The sequence below is a fragment of the Macaca mulatta genome, chromosome 15 (genome assembly GCF_049350105.2).
Source record: "Macaca mulatta isolate MMU2019108-1 chromosome 15, T2T-MMU8v2.0, whole genome shotgun sequence".
NCBI classification, from domain to species: domain Eukaryota; kingdom Metazoa; phylum Chordata; class Mammalia; order Primates; family Cercopithecidae; genus Macaca; species Macaca mulatta.
The window spans coordinates 60389932-60410091 of record NC_133420.1 but is presented as its reverse complement, the minus strand read 5'-3'; the positions used below and the strand labels follow the sequence as shown (position 1 = coordinate 60410091).

General features: G+C 41.4%; 1 protein-coding gene across 4 annotated transcripts in view; it reads left to right on the top strand.

The window, feature by feature from the left end:
* The window catches only part of ANP32B (acidic nuclear phosphoprotein 32 family member B), a 32080-nt gene extending 12210 nt beyond the window's left edge, over nucleotides 1-19870 (top strand). For 2 of the 4 annotated variants that reach the window (XM_077965467.1, XM_015117186.3), the window contains exons 3-5: nucleotides 3125-3247; nucleotides 8847-9036; nucleotides 11357-12644. In XM_077965467.1, coding sequence (XP_077821593.1) covers nucleotides 3125-3247; nucleotides 8847-9036; nucleotides 11357-11370 — 327 coding nt within the window. In that variant the 3' untranslated portion in view covers nucleotides 11371-12644. 4 annotated transcript variants of the gene reach the window in all.
* The last annotated feature ends 290 nt before the right edge of the window (nucleotides 19871-20160 follow it).

Below are 20160 nucleotides of genomic sequence, written 5' to 3'. Positions count from 1 at the left end.
ATTCTCTGCCATTTCAATATTCACTTTACTAGGAAAGTTAAGTTGTACCTTTATTTAAACTAAGGCACACGTAGAAGGAAACGCAGTAAAACTTGGGCAAAGGTAGGTTGTTCCTAGAGCTTGGTTGAGTTCTGAGTGGGACAGTTAGTTTTTTGGTATTGGGGTTTGTTTGTTTGTTGTTGTTTTGCAGGGGGTGGAGTGGGTTAAGTATAATACATAAGGCTGGGCATGGTGGCTCATGTCTGTAATCCCAGCACTTTGGGAGGCCAAGGTGGGAGGATCACGTGAGGTCAAGAGTTCGAGACCAGCCTGGCCAACATGGCAAAACCCCTTCTCTACTAAAAATACAAAAAAAAAATTAACTGGGCACGGTGGCATGCGCCTGTAGTCCCAGCTACTCGGCAGGCTGAGGCACGAGAATCGCTTAAACCCAGGCGGTGGCTGAGGTTGCAGTGAGCCGAAATCGCGCCACTGCATTCCAGCCTAGGCGACAGAGCAAGACTCTGTCTTGATTTAAAAAAGAAAAAAAAAGTATAATACATGAATTAAAAAGTAGAAGTATTTTTTGTTTTGCTTTATTTACCTTGCGTTAGGTAATATTAATAAATGCTCAGGCAGTCTTCATGAGTTTCAGGTGACCGTTTCTGATGAGAAAGAAATTTCCCCTTCTAAGTATATACTAGAGGTTCAAGTATAATCCTTTTATATTTGCATGGTTTATCAGTGACATTGGAAGCGCTGATTAGCCCAGTTAAACATAGGAAAGCTTTTTAGCATCTATTTACATAAACTTGATGCTAGCAGATCCTTAGTGTGTGTGTTGTGTTGTTTTCCTAGCATTCTGATTTTCCTGAATTACTCTTGGTCTCTGTAGTCTGTAGTCTCAGACTTACTCAGAAATTCAGCCTATCAGTGACCGTTTTTATAGGGACTTTAATAAACCTTTCTGAATTCCGAATAGAGCTTGCTTGAGTTCTGAGGAGGACAGGGTTTTTGTTTTTGTTGGTTTTGGGTGGGCGGGGGCGGGCGTTAAGTTCATGAATTAAAATCTTTTAACATTTAAACATTAATCACTTCACTTATAGGGCTAATGAGAGGGAATCATACTTAAAGGCAGGTTGAGTGTACTCATGATCAATAAGAACTTTATTTTCTTCCTATTCCAGAACACAAACTGGTGTTGTTTTGTTTTGTTTTGTTTGTGAGATGGAGTTTAACTCTTGTTACCCAGGCTGGAGTGCAGTGGCACCATCTTGGCTCACTGCCACCTCTGCTTCCCACGTTCAAGTGATTCTCCTGCCTCAGCCTCCTGAGTAGCTGGGATTACAGACATGCGCCTCCACGCCCGGCTACTTTTTGTATTTTTTTTAGTAGAGATGGGATTTCCACTATGTTGGTCAGACTGGTTTCGAACTCCTGACCTCAGGTGATCAGCCCACCTCGGCCTCTCAAAGTGCTGGGATTAGAGGTGTGAGCCACTGTGCCTGGCCCAGAAACTGTTTTTAACAAGAAATAAGTACTGAAAAAAAAATTGATGTGTAAATGTCACAAATTTTCTAAATTTACACATCTATTTCATTTCAAAATAAATATGCTAATAAGTGTTTTGGTAGATTGCCTTGTTATTCCTACTCCCTGAGATACACATGTTAAAAGGATATGGATGTTACATGTATATGTGATATTCTAACCACATGGTTTAAAACATGGGTCAGGAAAAGTGATCTCTGTTTTTATTTGATTTACTAAAATCACCAATAAAGCTAACACTTGACTCTATTATTTATGGGCTTATGTTTTTAAACTTAGACCATGACTGGGTATTTCACTGAAATATTCCATTGAAAGGAAAAAACTGCTTTGAAATGTTACATTTTCCTCTTCTGAAATATTTAACAACACCTTAAGCAGCTGACTTGTTTTTTTAACTCAGTTTTTCAGCAAATATTCCTATTTTTAAAAGTTACTCTACTCTGCATTATGTAGTACATTTCATTGCATGGCAAAAACTTCATTATATGAAGCTTTCATGCTATTCTAGGTACGTAGCATAATAAGGAGGACATGGATATTTTGTCTGGCTTCAAATCATAGGCCCACTATGGTAATAGCTGGGTGATCTTGAGCAAGTTTGTTTTCCTCATCTGTAAACAGGAGTGGTAATTCTGCCTACCCCATAGAGTTTTTGTGAGATCAGATGAGTTAAGGTGTTTCTAGTGCTTTGAGCAGTGCCTGGCATTTAAATACTATGTAAGGGTTAAAGTTACTAATTGTTGTTGGCACTTTAAAAGAGAGAATTAGAACCAGCTGTGTAGCCGAGTTTTCTTGCCTGCAAAAGGAAGAGCTTGAGTTAGATGTTCTTCACAATGCTTTCCAGGCTCCAATTCTTTCTACTCTAAGGTTCTAATATTCCTTGGTGAACGCTTATTCCCTCATTGGCACATTACTTGCCTGTGCTACTTGACCTGCAGCTTAGAAATTAGAGTAGGTTCTAATAAAGGCTAGTGCCAGGTTTATGCAAGATGTGGCCTCCAGGGAGCTGGTTTCATAAACCTGAGCCTGTTGACCCATTCCCTTTCCTGAGGTTATGAAGCTTCTTTATGGGCTTACTTGTAGGGCCCGTCCCTCTCTCATAGCTTTCAGAGCAACATTCCCTGGTGGCTTCCAGGTGTAGAACTCCACAGTGTATGTCAGTATTGTCCAGAAATTAGGTTTCAAGTGGGCATTGCAAGCTTTGAAGGCACACAAAATAAGCTGCTCAGAATGCACAGACTATTAAACCATTTACCCTTTCTGGCAGATATAGGGTATTACAACTTGTCAAAGGATTCTAATTGGTTTTGACCTACTTTTTAAGTTAGAAAATTTATTTGCTGATGTTAGAAACCAGTTCTTGAGTAAGCTGTTAGTAGCAGCTGATTAGGAAAACACAATACTTCTGACCTTTCCTTCTCCTGTTAATTATTTGGATTTAAACAAAATGAACATGCATGCCCTGATAGAAATATGGATCATTTGATCTTGATACATATTTGAGAACTGTATTGGTTACTTATAATACATTAAATGATTTGTTTTTCTCTTTGTGTATTTGTGTTTGTGCTGTATCCATTTTCTCTTGCAGCTTGAACTCAGTGAAAATAGAATCTTTGGAGGTCTGGACATGTTAGCTGAAAAACTTCCAAATCTCACACATCTAAACTTAAGTGGAAATAAACTGAAAGATATCAGCACCTTGGAACCTTTGGTAAGAAACCGAGAATTTGGAAACTGGGATTTACTGGTCATTTTCATTTTCATTTTTCTTTATAGTGGGGGGGAATTACTGGCAATAATAATTGGTTGAGAAAGTGGTGGTTTTTTACTTTTTATAGAAGTCCCAATTTTAAAGATCAGGGCCTCTCTAATTAGATGTATTCTTGTAACTTTGCTCTCTCCCTGCCTGATATTGTGGTGGCATCCTTCAGAAGAGAATTTTTGGGGGTATTTTGTTTTGGGTCCACTTTTGAAATTTATATATTGACTGTATAGCCTTAAACATGTCTCTTAACAATTTTTTCCCCCAGACTGGCCAAGCCATTATGCACTTTTATACTCTAACAGAAAAGGCTATTTATGTTGTGTGGCATGCCTGAATTGTAGATGGAACAATCAAAGACAGCTCCATTTTAAGCTTTAAGTCATCTAATTCATGATCTTGTATTCTAGCTGGATTACTGTTGCCTAGAGTTTTGCATGGAAACCCCAAGATCATCCTCAGTCTTACATATTGGGATAAGATATGAAAAGCTAAGTTTTAGTGCCACTTGGGTTTTAGACTTGCTGTGTGACCTTGGGCAAACTGCTTCTTCTCTCTGGGCCTCAGTTTCCTCATTTATAGCAGGAAGGATAATAATCCCTGCCTTACTTACCTCACTTAGGAGTTCTGAGAATAAGATAAAGTAATGTATTTACTTTGCTTTGTAAGTTAATGTACTTACTTTGCTTTTTGTCCAGTTTGTGTAGAAGTTGTAGTGGCCAGAAAAGGGCTTCCAGAGGCAGGGGGCTTAATGCAGTTTGTAGGGCAGCCCCGTAGGCTGTGCTATTTGGCAGAGGGTTATGTAGCATATAGGTGTCTTTCAGAATCCAGAAGAGACCCTAGAGGGTGAGACATTTCTTCTCTGTTGTCTCTATTCTGATGTCAGAGTATATTAAAATATGTGGATTTCACATCACTTGTATAGAATGCTCTGTTGATATTTCAGGGGAAGACAGAGTTAAATTGTAGCTTCTTTTATAATGAAGAGGACTTCCTGACAAGAGTTAGAAGATCTTTTCCTTCCTAAACAGTTTGAGACTGCTCCAATACAGATTTAATCACCTTTTACTGAGTCTCTTTGTGTGTGTGTAATATATGTATTCTTTTAGAGAGGTCTCACTAGGTTAGGCCAGGCTGGTCTTGAACTCCTGCCCGCAAGTGATCCTTCCACCTCGACCTCCCAAAGTGCTAGGACTACAGGCCTGAGCCGCCATGTCTGGCTGAGTCTCTTTAGTTGTACATTTCATTAAGTTGTCCATATTTAAGAGCTCATATTTCTCATAAATGTAATGCCTCACCAATGCTCCATGCATTTTGCCCTTTTTCCTATTACAGGTATACCCAGATACTCAGGCTCTTACAGTTTCATTCATTTCCTTCAAACCAACCCCCATTTCTAGTATTTAAGCCAACATTTACTGACTTTTGCTGCATCCAAGGACATGAACATTTGCCCATTGTATCCTTATATAACCCAGGGAAGAGAGAATGACTGTCCTCTTTTTAGAGATGAGGAAGCTGAGTTTAGAGAATGTAGATAATTGTTCGGGACAAATGGCAGAGTAGGGATTCAAATCTAAGTCCAGGCTGGGCACGGTGTTTCACGCCTGTAATCCCAGCACTTTGGAAGGCCGAGGCGGGCAGATCACTTGAGGTCAGGAGTTTGAGACCAGCCTGGCCAACATGGTAAAACCCATCTCCACTAAAAATGCAAAAAATTACCCAGGCATGGTGGCAGGCGCCTGTAATTCCAGCTACTTGGGAGAGGCTGAGGCAGGAGAATCACTTGAACCCAGGAGGTGAAGGTTGCAGTGAGCTGAGATCATGCCTCTGCACTCCAGCCTGGGTGACAGAACGACACTGCATCTCAGAAAAGAAAAAAAAAAATCAAAGTCTGCTGTGCTTTCCATAGCCCTTGGGACCTGTTCTCTTTCCACCTGTAAATTTATTTCATGCCCAAATTTCCTTAAGCTGGGAATTCCAACAGGAGCACCAAATTTTAATTGCTGATGCTTTCCCATTCAGATGGGCTACACTAAGCCTTTGTTTATTGGTTAGTGACAGACATACTAATCCTAGGTTGTTGTGAGCATAAGAAACCCTTCTCCTCCCGCCCCCTGTTTTTTCCCCCTCGTTTGATTTTTAAAGAACAGAGTAGCAGGCAGTACCTTTTCACTGTTGGCCAGTTGATGACTGGCCATTACCTGATTCTCGTGGCAGCCTGAATCCTCTGATGATCAGAAGCGTTTTTCAGTGTTGTAGCACACAGCAATGGAGCAGAAGCAAATACTGTGTGGGAGTTGTTTGTTTGCTTAAGTTTTTTCCGGATCTGGTCAGTAATGTATAAGAGGACCCTCTGGTGGCTGTGAAAGTCTCAGTCCCCCAGGATAGTGAAGGATGAAAAGTAATCTTGGTTGTGTTCACCATTTTTAGAGGATCTGCTATACCCATACACTTACTGGGTGCTTTAGGCATGTTTTATTAGTAATTGTCAAAAAAAAAAAAAACTTGGCTACAAAGTGGATAGAAGTAGCATGGCCCTTATTTTATATTGAGGAAGCTAAGGCTTGGGTGAGGCTGAATCCCTTGTCCAGAGTCACACACCCTGTGGCAGAGCCACAGGGCTGCACACCAGAGCTATTTCGAAAAGCCTGGGGTCCCGCCATTCTGCTGTACTTGGCACTGAGATTCCTGGTGGTGCTAGGTTGGTCTCCTGAAGTTCTAACTTGGAGAAGGTGAAGGGGGGAGAAGTTGGGTCCATTTTGATTTCTGGCAGTATTCTTCAGTGGGGAAAAACACCATCCTCATCCTCATTAACCACATACATTTTGAACACCGTCTACTTTGAGCCCAGTTCTTACAGTCAATGCAATGATTGTGAATGCCTCTGCTTGCTACAGGGACATTAATCGAGAGACAAAGAAGGCATCAATTCAAACTTCCTTGGACACCTTTTTTAAGAGACCTGGGCCATCCAAACCATCCCCCAAAGCCCTTCTAAATTCTAAGAAGGCAAGCAAAATTATTGTTAATAAAATGTTTAATGTTTATTATGGCTAGCCTATTAGCTTACATCAAATTTCTGGTATGGTAGAGTTGTAATTTTTTCTATCAGTATTTACACATTACATTGGGATCCTGAATAATCTGTGTATAGTATATTTTGTGCCTATTGGGCCTTAAAGCACAATTTTACTACTTTCAGCAATTCCAGAGTACTATAGTTATTTGGGATTTTTGTTGTTTTCTTGCTTTCATTTCATTTTTCAACCTACTGATTGGCATGTCCAAATTGTTTGATAAGGGGTGCTTTGCCAGGAAGTAGCCAGAAATCTCACATAATTGTACAGTTTCAGAAACAGGAGCGCCTTGGAGGCCCTGTATACTGGAAGAGTCAGTGAAACTAGATAGAGAAACGACTTTTGGTATTAAAAAGCATTAGATAAATATCAGAGGTTGTATGTGTTTTTGTGCACCTATTTCTAGGAAATAATTCTGAAATATAAATGGCTCATTACTTTTAAGTGGAGAATTTTTAGAGTGAACCTTTTTGAACCTAAGCTGACACTCTAGCTGGCATCGAGTCAGTCTTTGTGAAGAGAAAGCCAGTATGCTAGCTAGCTGTCTGGGGTGGCATTGCAGCATTTTTTTCCTCTTTGGCAAGAAGTCATACCTGGGCTTCTGGAAGTCAGGGCCTGACTGGAAGGAAACCTAATCTGAAAATTACATGTTACAAAAGCAGCTCTATGACCAGAAGGGCTGGGGACAGCTTTCTTAAGAGGTCAAGGAACTGACTATATAAGCACATTGTTTGGTCCACAGACTCTTGGATCATTGTACAATTTGTGTTTTGAGGGGTGCAACGTTTGCCTGTTGCTGTAACCCTGCTGTGTGTTCCCTGCATGAATAAAACAAGTGTGGGAGCCTCTTTCTTGATCAAGAAGATCAAGTTTCTTCATGTGCAGGGGTCAGTAGCCCTTTTCTCTAAGGGCCAAATAGTAGGTTCATTTGGCTTTATGGCTTGTTTATATAGTCTCTGTCACAACTAGTCTGCTTGGCCATTTTAGCACATAAAGAGCCATACATAAATAAATGAGTGTGACTGTGTTCCAGTAGAGCTTATTTTACAAAAACAAGTGGTGGGCCAGAATTGGCCACTGGACCACCGGTTCCCAACCCCTGCTCTAGAGCCTTGAGGCAGATTTTCATATCATTTTATATCTTCTCAGAACTACATAGATACCTTGAGTTCTGAAAATAAGGTTTTGTTTTGTCTGCCTTTCTTCTCAGGTCGTTGTGAGTGTTGTAACAGCTTTCCTAATAAAGCAGCAAAGCCTGTTAAGCATCAACATTTATTTTTTAGAAAGTATTTCATGTGGAGGTCCTTTTAATGTTTGTTTGGGTGTTTTTAGTACTCTTTTCTTGGAGAATACCAAGGATTTTCTCTTGATTCAGAACCATTAAAGGTTGTGTCTGTGAAGCTATCTAAATATATGTACTTATTACTCCTATTCTGGAAGGCACCAGGCTATGTGCTACTTCACATTGGGTTTGCCTTTCATAGGCTGCTCCCTCTTCTATCTACAAGGGTCTACTGTCGCTTCCTGTTGCTATCTCCTGACTTGCCTATAGTGTAGTCTCTTAATTTACCCTTAATCAAAACTTAATAGACCTGGGATTGAAATACTAGTACACATAATAAATGAAGATCTGAGTAAATACATAGACATTTTCCAGTGCACTTTGACTACTCAGAAAACTTAGGCCACCTTTTTATAGCTTAACTGTTTTTAGATAGATGAAACTGATGGTTCCAAAGAAATAAGGTATTGCAACAAAATTTCAAGGTATGGTAAATAAAATCTGAAGAACTTCACATCATAGGAGTCTGGTAACATGTCAGTCTTTTCCCCAAACATTGAAAAAGAAGAGTGTAATGTTTCTCCCTATTTCTGAAGTTTCAACTCTGCGCCCCTCTGCTTTTTCCCCAGCCTGTATTGACTCCTGTCTTCCCTGAAAATAGCTGCATTGCCACACTTTATATTTTATTTCATTCTCTAGTGTTTCATGTCTGTGCCCTAAGTAAAATTGTAAGCACCCTGAGATTGTGTTATAAATCTCTGAATTTTTCCCTATACTACCACCCTAGAACATTAAAGACTGCTTGATACCCAGGAAGTTCTTAATGGCCATTTGATTACTCGAATGTTAACATTTGTTTCAGCTAAATTTATTAAACTGTTTGATTGTCTCATACTGTGAAAATAGCTGGATTTAATAAAAATTATTTTCAATTTATATTGCTTTAGACTACTACGCTGCCAGAAAAACACATAGTTCTCTGGGAGAGTAGATAAAGGAAGAGAGGGACTAAAGTCTAGTAACCTAATATAAAGGTTGCAAAAGACTTGATGTGTTTTTTTGTGTATGAGACTGAATGGGTAGCAGGAATCGAATATAGAGCCTAGAATTTTACCTCTTCAAGAGATGGGTTTGTTACTTATATTCCTTTGGTTTAGGAGTTGTGGTTTTTGATCATTTTCCTCAGAAAAAGTTAGAATGTCTGAAAAGCCTGGACCTGTTTAACTGTGAGGTTACTAACCTGAATGACTACCGAGAGAGTGTCTTCAAGCTCCTGCCCCAGCTTACCTACTTGGATGGCTATGACCGAGAGGACCAGGAAGCACCTGACTCAGATGCCGAGGTGGATGGTGTGGATGAAGAGGAGGAAGATGAAGGTGAGTAAGCTCAGCATCCAGTGAACCTGATGTCTGCCTTTCAAAGCCTCTGATAAAAGCTATTGGATGTTGGCCGGGTGCAGTGGCACACACCTGTAATCCCAGCACTTTGGGAGGCCAAGGCGGAGGGCATTGCTTGAGCCCAGGAGTTTGAGACTAGCCTAGGCAACATGGCAATACCTTGTTTCTACAGAAAATAGAAAAAAAATTAGCCAGGTGTGGTGGCACATACCTGGAGTCTTAGCTACTCAGAAGACTGGAGGCTGAGGTGGGAGAATCACTTGAACCTAGGAGTTTGAGGCTACAGTGAGCCATGATTGTGCCCCACTGCACTCCATCTCAGAAGACAGAGAGGCTGCCTCAAAAAAAAAGCTACTAGATGTTCTTACTATTAAGGAAAAGTGTGTGTGTGTGCACGTACGCATGTGTGTGTATTTTTTTTAATGTAGGCATTCCATTAAATTGATAGCTTAGGCCTATTTCATAAGACCCTGGCCTCAATGGATCCTCCCACCTCAGCCTCCCCAAGTGGTGGGATTACAGGGATGAGACATTGAATCTGGCCCGGGAAGCATCTCCTGAAGCCTACAAGCTAGGTTAGGATGCTGTGCGTATTAAACTGTAAACCCCTTACTCTTACAGGCTTGCCACTCTGCTCTTCTCAAGTCTTCCTACTTCAGGGGTCTTCAACCCACAGGCCACAGACTGGTACCGCTCCATGACCTGTTAGGAACCAGGCCGCATGAGCGGTGGGGAAGCCTCATCTGTATTTACAGCCACTCTCTATTGCTCATATTACTGTCTGGGCTCCACCTCCTGTCAGATCAATAGTGGTTGGTATTAGATTCTCATAGGAGTGCAAACCCTGTTGTGAACTGCACGTGTGAGGGGTCTAGGTTGTGTGCTCCTTATGAGAATCTAATGCCTGATGATCCAAGGTGGAGCTGAGGTGGTGATGCCAGTGCTGGGGAGTGGCTGCAAATACAGATTAACATTAGCAAAGAGGTTTGACTGTACAGAGATCATAATAAATCAATTGCTTGCAGACTCATCAAACCCTATCTGTGAGTGGCAAGTGACAATTAAGCTTCATCTGGTGGCAGGCTTTATAGTGGCAAGTGAGTTGGTGTACTTCAGTTGTACAGCTGCATCTGGTGACAGGCTTTAAGTCAGAATCTGATGCTTATTTTAGTCCGTGCCTGGCCTGCCCATTTTTTTATTTACCACTTCCATCCGCACCTCTTTCCTGCACTGCGTATTCGTCTAAGTCACAGTTTTGGTAGGCCCACAAGCTAACCCTATCCAACATGAGTAAAAAACGTCGCTGGAGAACTTCTTTGTAAAGGGGGAAAGATCCAATAATGAGACAGCGGAAGACAAGACTGCCAATGAAAAGAAAGCTTCATTGAAAAGAAAATACCAAGAGTGCTACTTAAATTACAGGTTCATTGCAACAGACGATTCACATTCTCCAAGCCCACTTTGTATAATATGTGGCAACCAGCTATCCAATAAAGCCATGAAACCTTCGAAACCGCTTCACTGGTTGGGCACAGTGGCTCACGCCTATAACCCCAGCAGTTACGGAGGCCGAGGTGGATCACCTGAGGTCAGGAGTTCAAGACCAGCCTGGCCAACATGGGGAAACCCCGGCTCTACAAAAATACAGAAATTAGCCAGACATGGTGGTGCACACCTTTAGTCCCAGCTTCTCTGGAGGCTGAGGCATGAGAATTGCTTGAACCTGGGAGGCAGAGGTTGCAGTGAGCTGAGATTGCGCTGCTGCACTTGAGCCTGGGCGATAGAGCGAGACTCCATCTCACACACACACAAAAAAAATTGCTTCACCACTTGGAGACCAAGCACCCTGCATTTAAAAGACAAGCCTTTGGAGTTTTTCAAAAGAAATAAATGTGAACATGAAAAACAGGCAATTATTGAAAGCTGCCACTTCATCAAATGTGACTACACTGAGAACATCTCATTCTTAGTGGCCAACTGCATTGCTAAAGCGAAGTCCTTAACTAACTGCATTGCTAAAGTACGCCCTTTACTATTGAAGAGTTGATCCTGCCTGTTGCTAAGGACATTTGTCGTGAACTTTTAGGAGAGGCTGCAGTTAAGCTGCAGTTCAAAAGGTGGCACGTGTTCCTCTTTCGGCTAGCACCATAACTAGATGAATTGATGAAATAGGAGAGGATATTGAGGCACAGTTGTTAGAGAGGATTGATGAGTCACCGTGGTACGCAATGCAGGTTGATGAGTCTGCCAGTGTTGACAACATGGCAACAATGCTTGTTTTTGTGCGATATATTTTCAGGAGGATGTGCATGAGACTATGTTATGTGTACTTCGTTGCCAACCAACACCACAGCTGCAGAACTATTCAAGTCTTTTGAATGATTACATATCAGGAAAACTGAATTGGTCATTTTGTGTCGTATATGCACAGATGGAGCGGCTGCCATGGCTGGACGGCTTTCTGGTTTACTACTCGAGTCAAAGAGGTCACTTCTGGATGTGAGTCTATGCACTGTGTCATCCTTAGAGAAATGCTGGCTAGCTGACAGATGTCACCTGAACTTAACATTTTGCAGGATGTGATTAAAATTATCAACCACATTAAAGTACATGCCCTTAACCCATGTCTGTTCACGCAGCTCTGTGAGATGGATGCAGAGAATACTTCTCTTACACAGAGAAGCGAGGTGGTGTTCTAAAGGTGGATCACTGGCCAGAGTTTTTGAGTTACGAGGCCTGCTCCAGAGATTTCTTTTAGAATTAACAGTCACCACTAGCAGAACATTTTAGTAACAGAATAAGTGGTAAAACTTTTTTTTTTAATAAGTTCAGGGGTTCACGTGCAGGTTTGTCGCATAGATAAACATGTGCCATCCCATCACCTAAGTATTAAGCCCACTGTCCATTAGCTAGTCTTCCTGATGCTCTCCCTCCCCAGCCCCCACTTACAAGTGAGAACATACGTTATTTAGTTTTCTGTTCTGAGCATTGGGATTTTTGACATGTTTCAAACAGTAGCAGTGATTTTGAAAGAGACTGAGCCAGGGCCGCCTTTCTCGCAGCTGGTGCATGATCATCTATCTCAGCTTTCAGAAGAGTTTGAGCATTACTTCCCAACCACAAAAGACCCCAACCTGGGAAGGAATGGATCCACGACCCATTTGTGAATAAGCCAGGTCAATTGACTTTGTTCATGCTTGAAGAGGATCAACTGGTTGAGATCACAAATGGCAGTGGCCTTAAAAGTATGGTTTGAGATAACTTCAAAATCTCTATATTCTGGATTAAAATCAAGGTGGAATATCCCGAGATTGCCAAAAAAGCACTGAAAAACCTGCTTCCATTTCCAATATCCTATCTTTGTGAAGCAAAGGTTTCTGCAGTGACAGCAACCAAAACAAGATTATGGAGTATACTGGACATAAGCAGCACACTTCGGGTGTCAATGTCTCCCATTGCCCCCAGATGGGACTGTCTAGTTGCAGGGAAAACAAGCTCAGGGTTCCCAATGATTCCACATTATCATGAGTTGTGTATCATTATATGTTACAATGTAATAATAGAAATAAAGTGCAGAATAAATATAATGCATTTGAATCATTCTGAAACCATCCCCCGACCCACAGGCTGTGGAAACGTTGTCTTCTACAAAACTGGTCCCTGGTGCCAAAAAGGTTGAGGACCACTGTCCTACTGTACTACAGTCATCATCTTGGGTAAATCTCTTGATTCATAAGGCCTGACACTTAGTAGGTACTTGGTACCTGTTTGTTATTGCCAACTATAAATAAAATAGCTTTCCCTTCAATTGACATATGACCAGAGTTTAAAAAGGTAATGATTTCAAATAACTATATGTTAGATTCCATTTTTCATTCATAAGGGAAAGAATCTCTGATCATAACATAGAATTAAAAGATGATTTTCAGTAGTTTTGGCATTTGACCCAGGATGTTTACATATTTTACAGATTTACTGATTTTAAGAAATAACTAATACTTCCTACCCAAGATATCACTCCTGTTAAGTTTGTGTTTTCTTTGCATGCTGAGTTTGTTTACTCTCAGTCGTTCTTAGAATAAAACACTTCTTACCTCCAGGTGGCTTAGAGCAGCAGTCTCCAACCTTTTTGGCACAGGAACTGATTTCATGGAAAACAGTTTTTCCACAGATGCGGGAAAGGGGTTGGGGGCAGCAGCTGAATGGTTTTGAGATGAAACTGTTCCACCTTACATCAGGCATTAGATTCTCATAAGGAGTGCACAGTCTAGATCCCTCCCATGCGCAGTTCACAATAGAATTTGCACTCATGAGAATCTAACAGGTGATGTGACAGGAGGCGGAGCTCAGGTGGTAATGTTCACTGGCCTGCTCTTTACCTCCTGCTGTGCGGCTCAGGCCACAGACCAGTGCCAGTCCTGGGAGTTGGGGACCCCTGGCTTAGAGGAAGCAGAATGATTAGTTTTCACATCAGTAAGTATAAATACCTCTTTTCTTTAAAAATTAGCACATACAGCAGAAATTATCAAGAAGATAGAGGAAGAAAAGAAGGAGGTTGGGTGCAATTAATGGAAGCATTTTTGCAGTTTTTTTTTTTTTTTTGAAGCATATTGAGACAGGCAAAAATTAATGAGTTATAAGGTGGTAAAATGGACAGAGAATAGGACATCTCACCTACTTCCAAATGTTATGTCCCTTTGTCCCTTCTGTAATTTTTCCATTTTTCCTAAAAACCGTTTGTGCTTGTTGTCTATTTAAGTTCACCTCAAGAACAGCCACATGTGCAAGAGCTGGTAAAGGATATTCCTTGGAAGGTGGGGGGCAGTTCCTGAGAGCAAAGATGGATCAGCCAACAAATACTGGAGCATTTCCTATGTGCCAGGCACTATGGAAAATAGTGATTTAAAAAAAAAAAAAAACAAGATGCCTACCCTCTTGGACCTCACAGAGAAATGGTTATATATACTTTTAATCATAAATAGGCTGTGTATGGTGGCTCACACTTGTTATCCTAACACACTTGGGAAGGGTGAGGAAGGATGATTGCTGGAATCCAGGAGTTCAAGACCAGCCTGGGCAACATAGCCAAACCCCATCTGTACAGAAAAAAAATTGTTTTAAATTAAAAATCGTAAATAATAATTGCAAGTAAGCAAAGTGTGTTGTAATGGAGAAGCACCACATACTCATGGTGAGAGCCTATGACCTGACATTGGGAGGTCTGGTGAGTAAGACTGCCTAAGGAAGTGATGTTGACTGAGACTCCAAGGTGGAGTCAGAGTTAGCCAAGCAAAGAGGATGGAAAGAGCATGCAGAGACCAGGAGGTAGGTGAGAGCATGGTGAGCTCTAGGACCCAGGAGAAGCAAGAATGCCACACTAGCGGTCTGCACAATCAGGGAGAGATGCAGGTGCCTCTCAGCCTCCTGTCCCCTGAGTCACGGGGTTATTATGGGTGTTTCTCAGGTTCCTGATTTGAGCAGCTGACTGTGACTGGTGGTATCATTACCCAAGAGAAGGTACATGATTTTTTTTTTTTTTTTACTTTTTACTGTGAAAAATTTCAGACAGTGATAAAGGTAAAAATAATAGCGAAACAAACCCCCATATTCTTATCACTCAGCTTCAGCAATTATTGGTCATAGCTGATCTTGCTTTATTCCGCATACCCTTCCCTTCTTCCCCACTCTATATTATTTTGAAGCAAATCTTAGCCATTGTATCATTTCATCAGCGAGAATTAAAGTGTTTATCCTGTCTGCCAGGACTTCTAGCCCTCTTGATTTTATGGGACTGTATTGGACAAAGGGACTGAGCTTTATCTCGTAGTAGAAAGAAAGTGACTGCAGTTCGTGGCCTTACCAGGATTTGTTCTGTGAGCCAGCCCACAGATTCTCAATACCTTGTGCCCTGTGGCGCATCGAGGATGTTTAATGAATCCCTTTTGGACTATTTTCAGAAGGAGAAGATGAGGAAGATGAGGAGGATGAGGATGGTGAAGAAGAGGAGTTTGATGAAGAAGATGATGAAGATGAAGATGTAGAAGGGGATGAGGATGACGATGAAGTCAGTGAGGAGGTCAGTGCAGCTGTTTTCTACCCTGCTTCCTATTTGTAATTACAACAAAAGTGGGGGTTTCAAAAAGATGACAAAAGAAAAGAAAAACACCTTTTGAAGAAAGTAGTATACCTGTGAATACATTTACAATATGAATCCGGTTAATTTAGTTTTTGTCTGCCTTTAAATAACTACTAAGTGGAATGCCTACTGAACTCAAACTAGTATGTTCCTGGCTGTGCAAGGTAAGTTCTGGCCCTCTGGGGGAAGGAATGAGTTGAGTATTCAGTATGGTGAGAAAACTGGAAATGTTGAGAATTGATGGTATGTCTGTTCCTTCATTGAATTGTAGGGAAGTCTATGTTTACCAAGTCTAAATTTTTTCTTGTATATTCAGTTTAATTCAGTAAATATATACCTGCTATGTTAAAGAGTTGGGGGTACAAAATGAAATGAGATTGTGGTGTGCCCTGAAAGAGCAGATAGTCTGGTTTATAGAATACCCAATAATAGAGGATCCCTGAGGAAATGAATGCTACACGAGGGCAGGAGAAAACAGTGTCTTGACTTTGACCCTCAAAGAGGTTTGAGAAACAGGCAGACAACATTAGCTGTTAACAGAACGCATCCTCTTTTGCAGTATAAAAATAAGGCTAGGGGTTTGTGTGATCTCATTAGGTGTATGATTGACATTAAGGTTCTGAAAGAAGCTTTGTTTATGAATGGGATATAGAAAGGAATTTTTGTCTAAACCAGTTTTGAAATTTGAGATTTTAAGATGATTTCTTGAATTATCCAAAGTTACATACTAATTAAACATCTAGCAAATGAACTGCTTGCTTCTTAAAAAAATTTTTTTTAGAAAAATTATAAAGCGGCCGGGCGCGGTGGCTCAAGCCTGTAATCCCAGCACTTTGGGAGGCCGAGACGGGCGGATCACAAGGTCAGGAGATCGAGACCAGCCTGGCTAATACGGTGAAACCCCGTCTCTACTAAAAAATACAAAAAACTAGCCGGGTGAGGTGGCGGGCGCCTGTAGTCCCAGCTACTCGGGAGGCTGAGGCAGGAGAATGGCGTAGACCCGGGAGGCGGAGCTTGCAGTGAGCTGAGATGCGGCCACTGCACTCCAGCCTGGGCGACAGAGCGAGACTCCGTCTCAAAAAAAAAAAAAAATTATAAAGCACATTAAGGAAAATCAGTGGGTCTTGGTACATCAAAGTAGATAAAAATAACATTACAGTTTCCTGCTTGATTGATATTGTCGCGTTTATTTGTACTTAGTTTGGCAGAATTTGTACTATTTGCACTTTTCAGTTTGGCAGAATTAATCTAATGTTAGGCTGTTTGCTATTCTTTAGGAAGAAGAATTTGGACTTGATGAAGAAGATGAAGATGAGGATGAAGATGAAGGTGGGCCTAATGCATGCATTTTGATCATTATCAGTCAAAAATTAGATAAAAACATCCATTATTTAGAATTTGATCCCACTGAGAAGAAAATAAAATACCCTTGGCTCTGGCGGTCTACACACACATTCACGTTCTCGTTTCTATCATCCCATCAGTGTGTCTGTGCTGGTGCAGGCTGCTTGCTGCTACAGCAGTTATTCCTGTCTGATGGCAAGGGTCCTGTTGGTCTTCAGTCCTCATGGGTTTTTTTTGGGGAGGTGGTGGTGGTGTTTTGCGACAGAGTCTCACTCTGTTTCCCAGGCTGGAGTGCAGTGGCACTATCTCGGCTCACTGCAAGCTTCGCCTCCTGGGTTCACGCCATTCTCCTGCGTTAGCCTCCCGAGTGTAGCTGGGACCACAGGCACCTGCCACCACGCCCAGCTAATTTTTTTGCATTTTTAGTAGAGATAGGGTTTCACCATGTTAGCCAGGATGGTCTCTCTCCTGACCTCGTAATCTGCCCACCTCAGCCTCCCCAAGTGCTGGGATTACAGGCGTGAGCCACCATGCCCTGTTGTGTTTTTTGAGATGGAGTCTCGCTCTGTCGCCCAGTCTGGAGTTCACTGGTGCAATCTCAGGTCACTACAGCCTCCACCTCCCAAGTTCAAGCGATTCTCTGCCTCAGCCTCCCGAGTAGCTGGAATTACAGGCATGCACCACCACACTTGGCTAATTTTTGTATTTTTAGTAGAGATGGGGTTTCACCATGTTGGCCAGGCTGGTCTCAAACTCCTGACCTCAGGTGATCCACCCACCTCGGCCTCCAAAAGTGCTGGGATTACAGGTATGAGCCACCATGCCTAACCTGGTCCCCATGTTTTAAATATGTTTTTAGGACCAGTCATTTGGTTTACTGCCAAGTGTGAGGTTTCTGTGTTTGGGAGTTATTTCATTTAAAAAAAAAGAAAAGAAGGCTTTAATAATTGAACCATCATTTTCAGAATATATAAATAGATGTAGCAGTTTCCCAGTTTTATCAGTGTTAGTCCTTTCCCCACTACAACCAAGACGAGTGAAATAGCTGTTACTTATTTAATACTGTTGAAAGTATGCCACCCTGGACAACGTAGACCCTGTCTTGACAGAAAATTTAAAAGTTAGCTGGAAACGGGTGGGGTGGCTCATGCCTGTAATCTCAGCACTTCAGGAGGCCGAGGCAGGTGGATCACCTGAGTTCAGGAGTTCGAGAGCAGCCTGGCAACATGGTGAAATCCTGTGGTGGCACGCAGTCAAACCCGGGAGCAGAGATTGCGGTGAGCTGAGATCACACCACTGCACTCCCCTGGACAACAAAGCAAGACTCTGTCTCAAAAAAAAAAAAAAAATGTTAGCTGCGCATGGTGGTACACGCCTATAATCCCAGCTACTCGGGAAGCTGAGGTGGGAGGACTGCTTGAAGTTGCAGTGAGGCTGTGATGGTGCCGACCCACTCCAACCTGAGTGACAGAGGGAGACCTTGACTCAAAAAAATAAATAAAAGTCTCATGGTTGTGTCTCAGAGAATCAGGTGTTCACTGTGCTGTTGGCTCATGTTTTCTCAGCATCCACTTTGTGTCAAGCTCTCAATTACATTTACACTAGATATTACCCTGGTTAGGACCTGGTCACTGCCTTTAAGAACCTGTATGATTGGGAGACCGAGGCGGGCGGGTCATGAGGTCAGGAGATTGAGACCATCCTGGCTAACACAGTGAAACCCCATCTCTACTAAAAATACAAAAAAATTAGCCAGGCGTGGTGGCGGGCGCCTGTAGTCACGAGCAAAGATCGCGCCACTACACTCCAGCCTGGGCAATAGAGTGAGACTCCATCTCAAAAAAAAAAAAAAACCTGTCTGAAATACGATTTTAACATATAGTTAATTTCATTAAAATAACCATGGATTTTATTAGTTGAAAAAGCTGGTCTATATGTAAGTCTCTGTGTCTCGACTACATAATACTCTTAAGAAGTTCCTTTATAGTTAATACTAGTTTGCTACAATTTGAGTCTTAACAATGTTCCATACTAAGTGTTTTTTGTGTTATTTAATTCTCAGAATAACATTTTAAAGTCAGTACCATTGTCCCCATTTTACAGATGAAAAAGTCTTAAAGAGGTTAAGCTTGTCCGAGGTCACTTGAAAATAAGCATGGCTTGAAGACATCCTAGATAGCGCGAGGGTTTTTGTTTTGTTTTTTTGGAGACACAGTTTTGCTCTTGTCACCCAGGCTGGAGTGCAGTGCACAGTCTCAGCTCACTGCAACCTCCACCTCCCGGATTCAAGCAATTCTCATGCCTCATCCTCCAGAGTAGCTGGGATTACAGGTGCATGCCATCATGCCTGGCTAATTTTTTTTTTATTTTTTTATTTTTTTTTTAGTAGAGACGGGGTTTCACCACATTGGCCAGGATGGTCTGGAACTCCTGACCTCAGAACATCCGCCCACCTTGGCCTCCCAAAATGCTGGGATTACAGGCATGAGCCACCATGCCTGACCAGCTCAGGTTATTAATATGCATTTTAGTAACTGCTAGAGTTGTTAAAAGAAACATCTGGAAGAAAACACCTTAAAATTGAGGAAACTGGATTAACTTTCCTGTGTGAGTTGAGGTGCTGCTGTGCATTTTGCTTTTCTTGGTTCTATGGTCACCACTTATACTCACTATTAATCATCTATGTTAATCTGATCAAGTTTACATTGTTTTATCTCCTAACCATCAAAAACTTTGTTGCTGCCTCCATTGGCAATAATCTAAGCAAAATGCCTTGCCACTGTCCTAAAGTCAATTTTTGTTACTGTTCAGAGGAGGAAGAAGGCGGGAAAGGTGAAAAGAGGAAGAGAGAAACAGATGATGAAGGAGATGATGATTAAGACCCCAGATGACCTGCAGAAACAGAACTGTTCAGTATTGGTTGGACTGCTCATGGATTTGGTAGCTGTTTAAAAAAAAAAAAAAAAAAAAGGTAGCTGTGATACAAACCCCAGGACACCCACCCACCCAAAGAGCCAAAGAATAGTTCCTGTGACATTCCGACTTCCTTCCATGTAGTCCCTCTTGGTAATCTACCACCAAGTTTGTGGACTTCACCCCAACAAAATTGTAAGCGTTGTTAGGTTTTTGTGTAAGACTCTTGCTGTAGCGTGGATAGCTGTGATTGGTGAGTCTACCGTCTGTGGCTACCAGTTACACTGAGATTGTAACAGCATTTTTACTTTCTGTACAACAAAAAAGCTTTGTAAATAAAATCTTAACATTTTGGGTCTGTTTTTTCATGCTTTTCTTTTTAATTATTACTTTTTTTTTACATTAGGACATTTTATGTGACAACTGCCAAAAAAGTATTTTTAAGAATTTAAGTGAAATAAACACGTTACTCTTTGGTAAAGCCTAGTTGTATGCTTACATTTTTAAATTACACTCTCATTGTAAGCTCATGTTAAAACACACCAAAAAACTGGTTTATTTGGCATTTTTATATTAGTAGTTGTTGAGGGCAATTGCACAAATTTGTAGGATCTTTGAGCATTTAGACCAAATCCTCATTGATAACAGAGGAGTAAATGAAGCATACTTTTAAAAATAATGTTCAAAATGGAATGCTCTGGTGCCCTGAA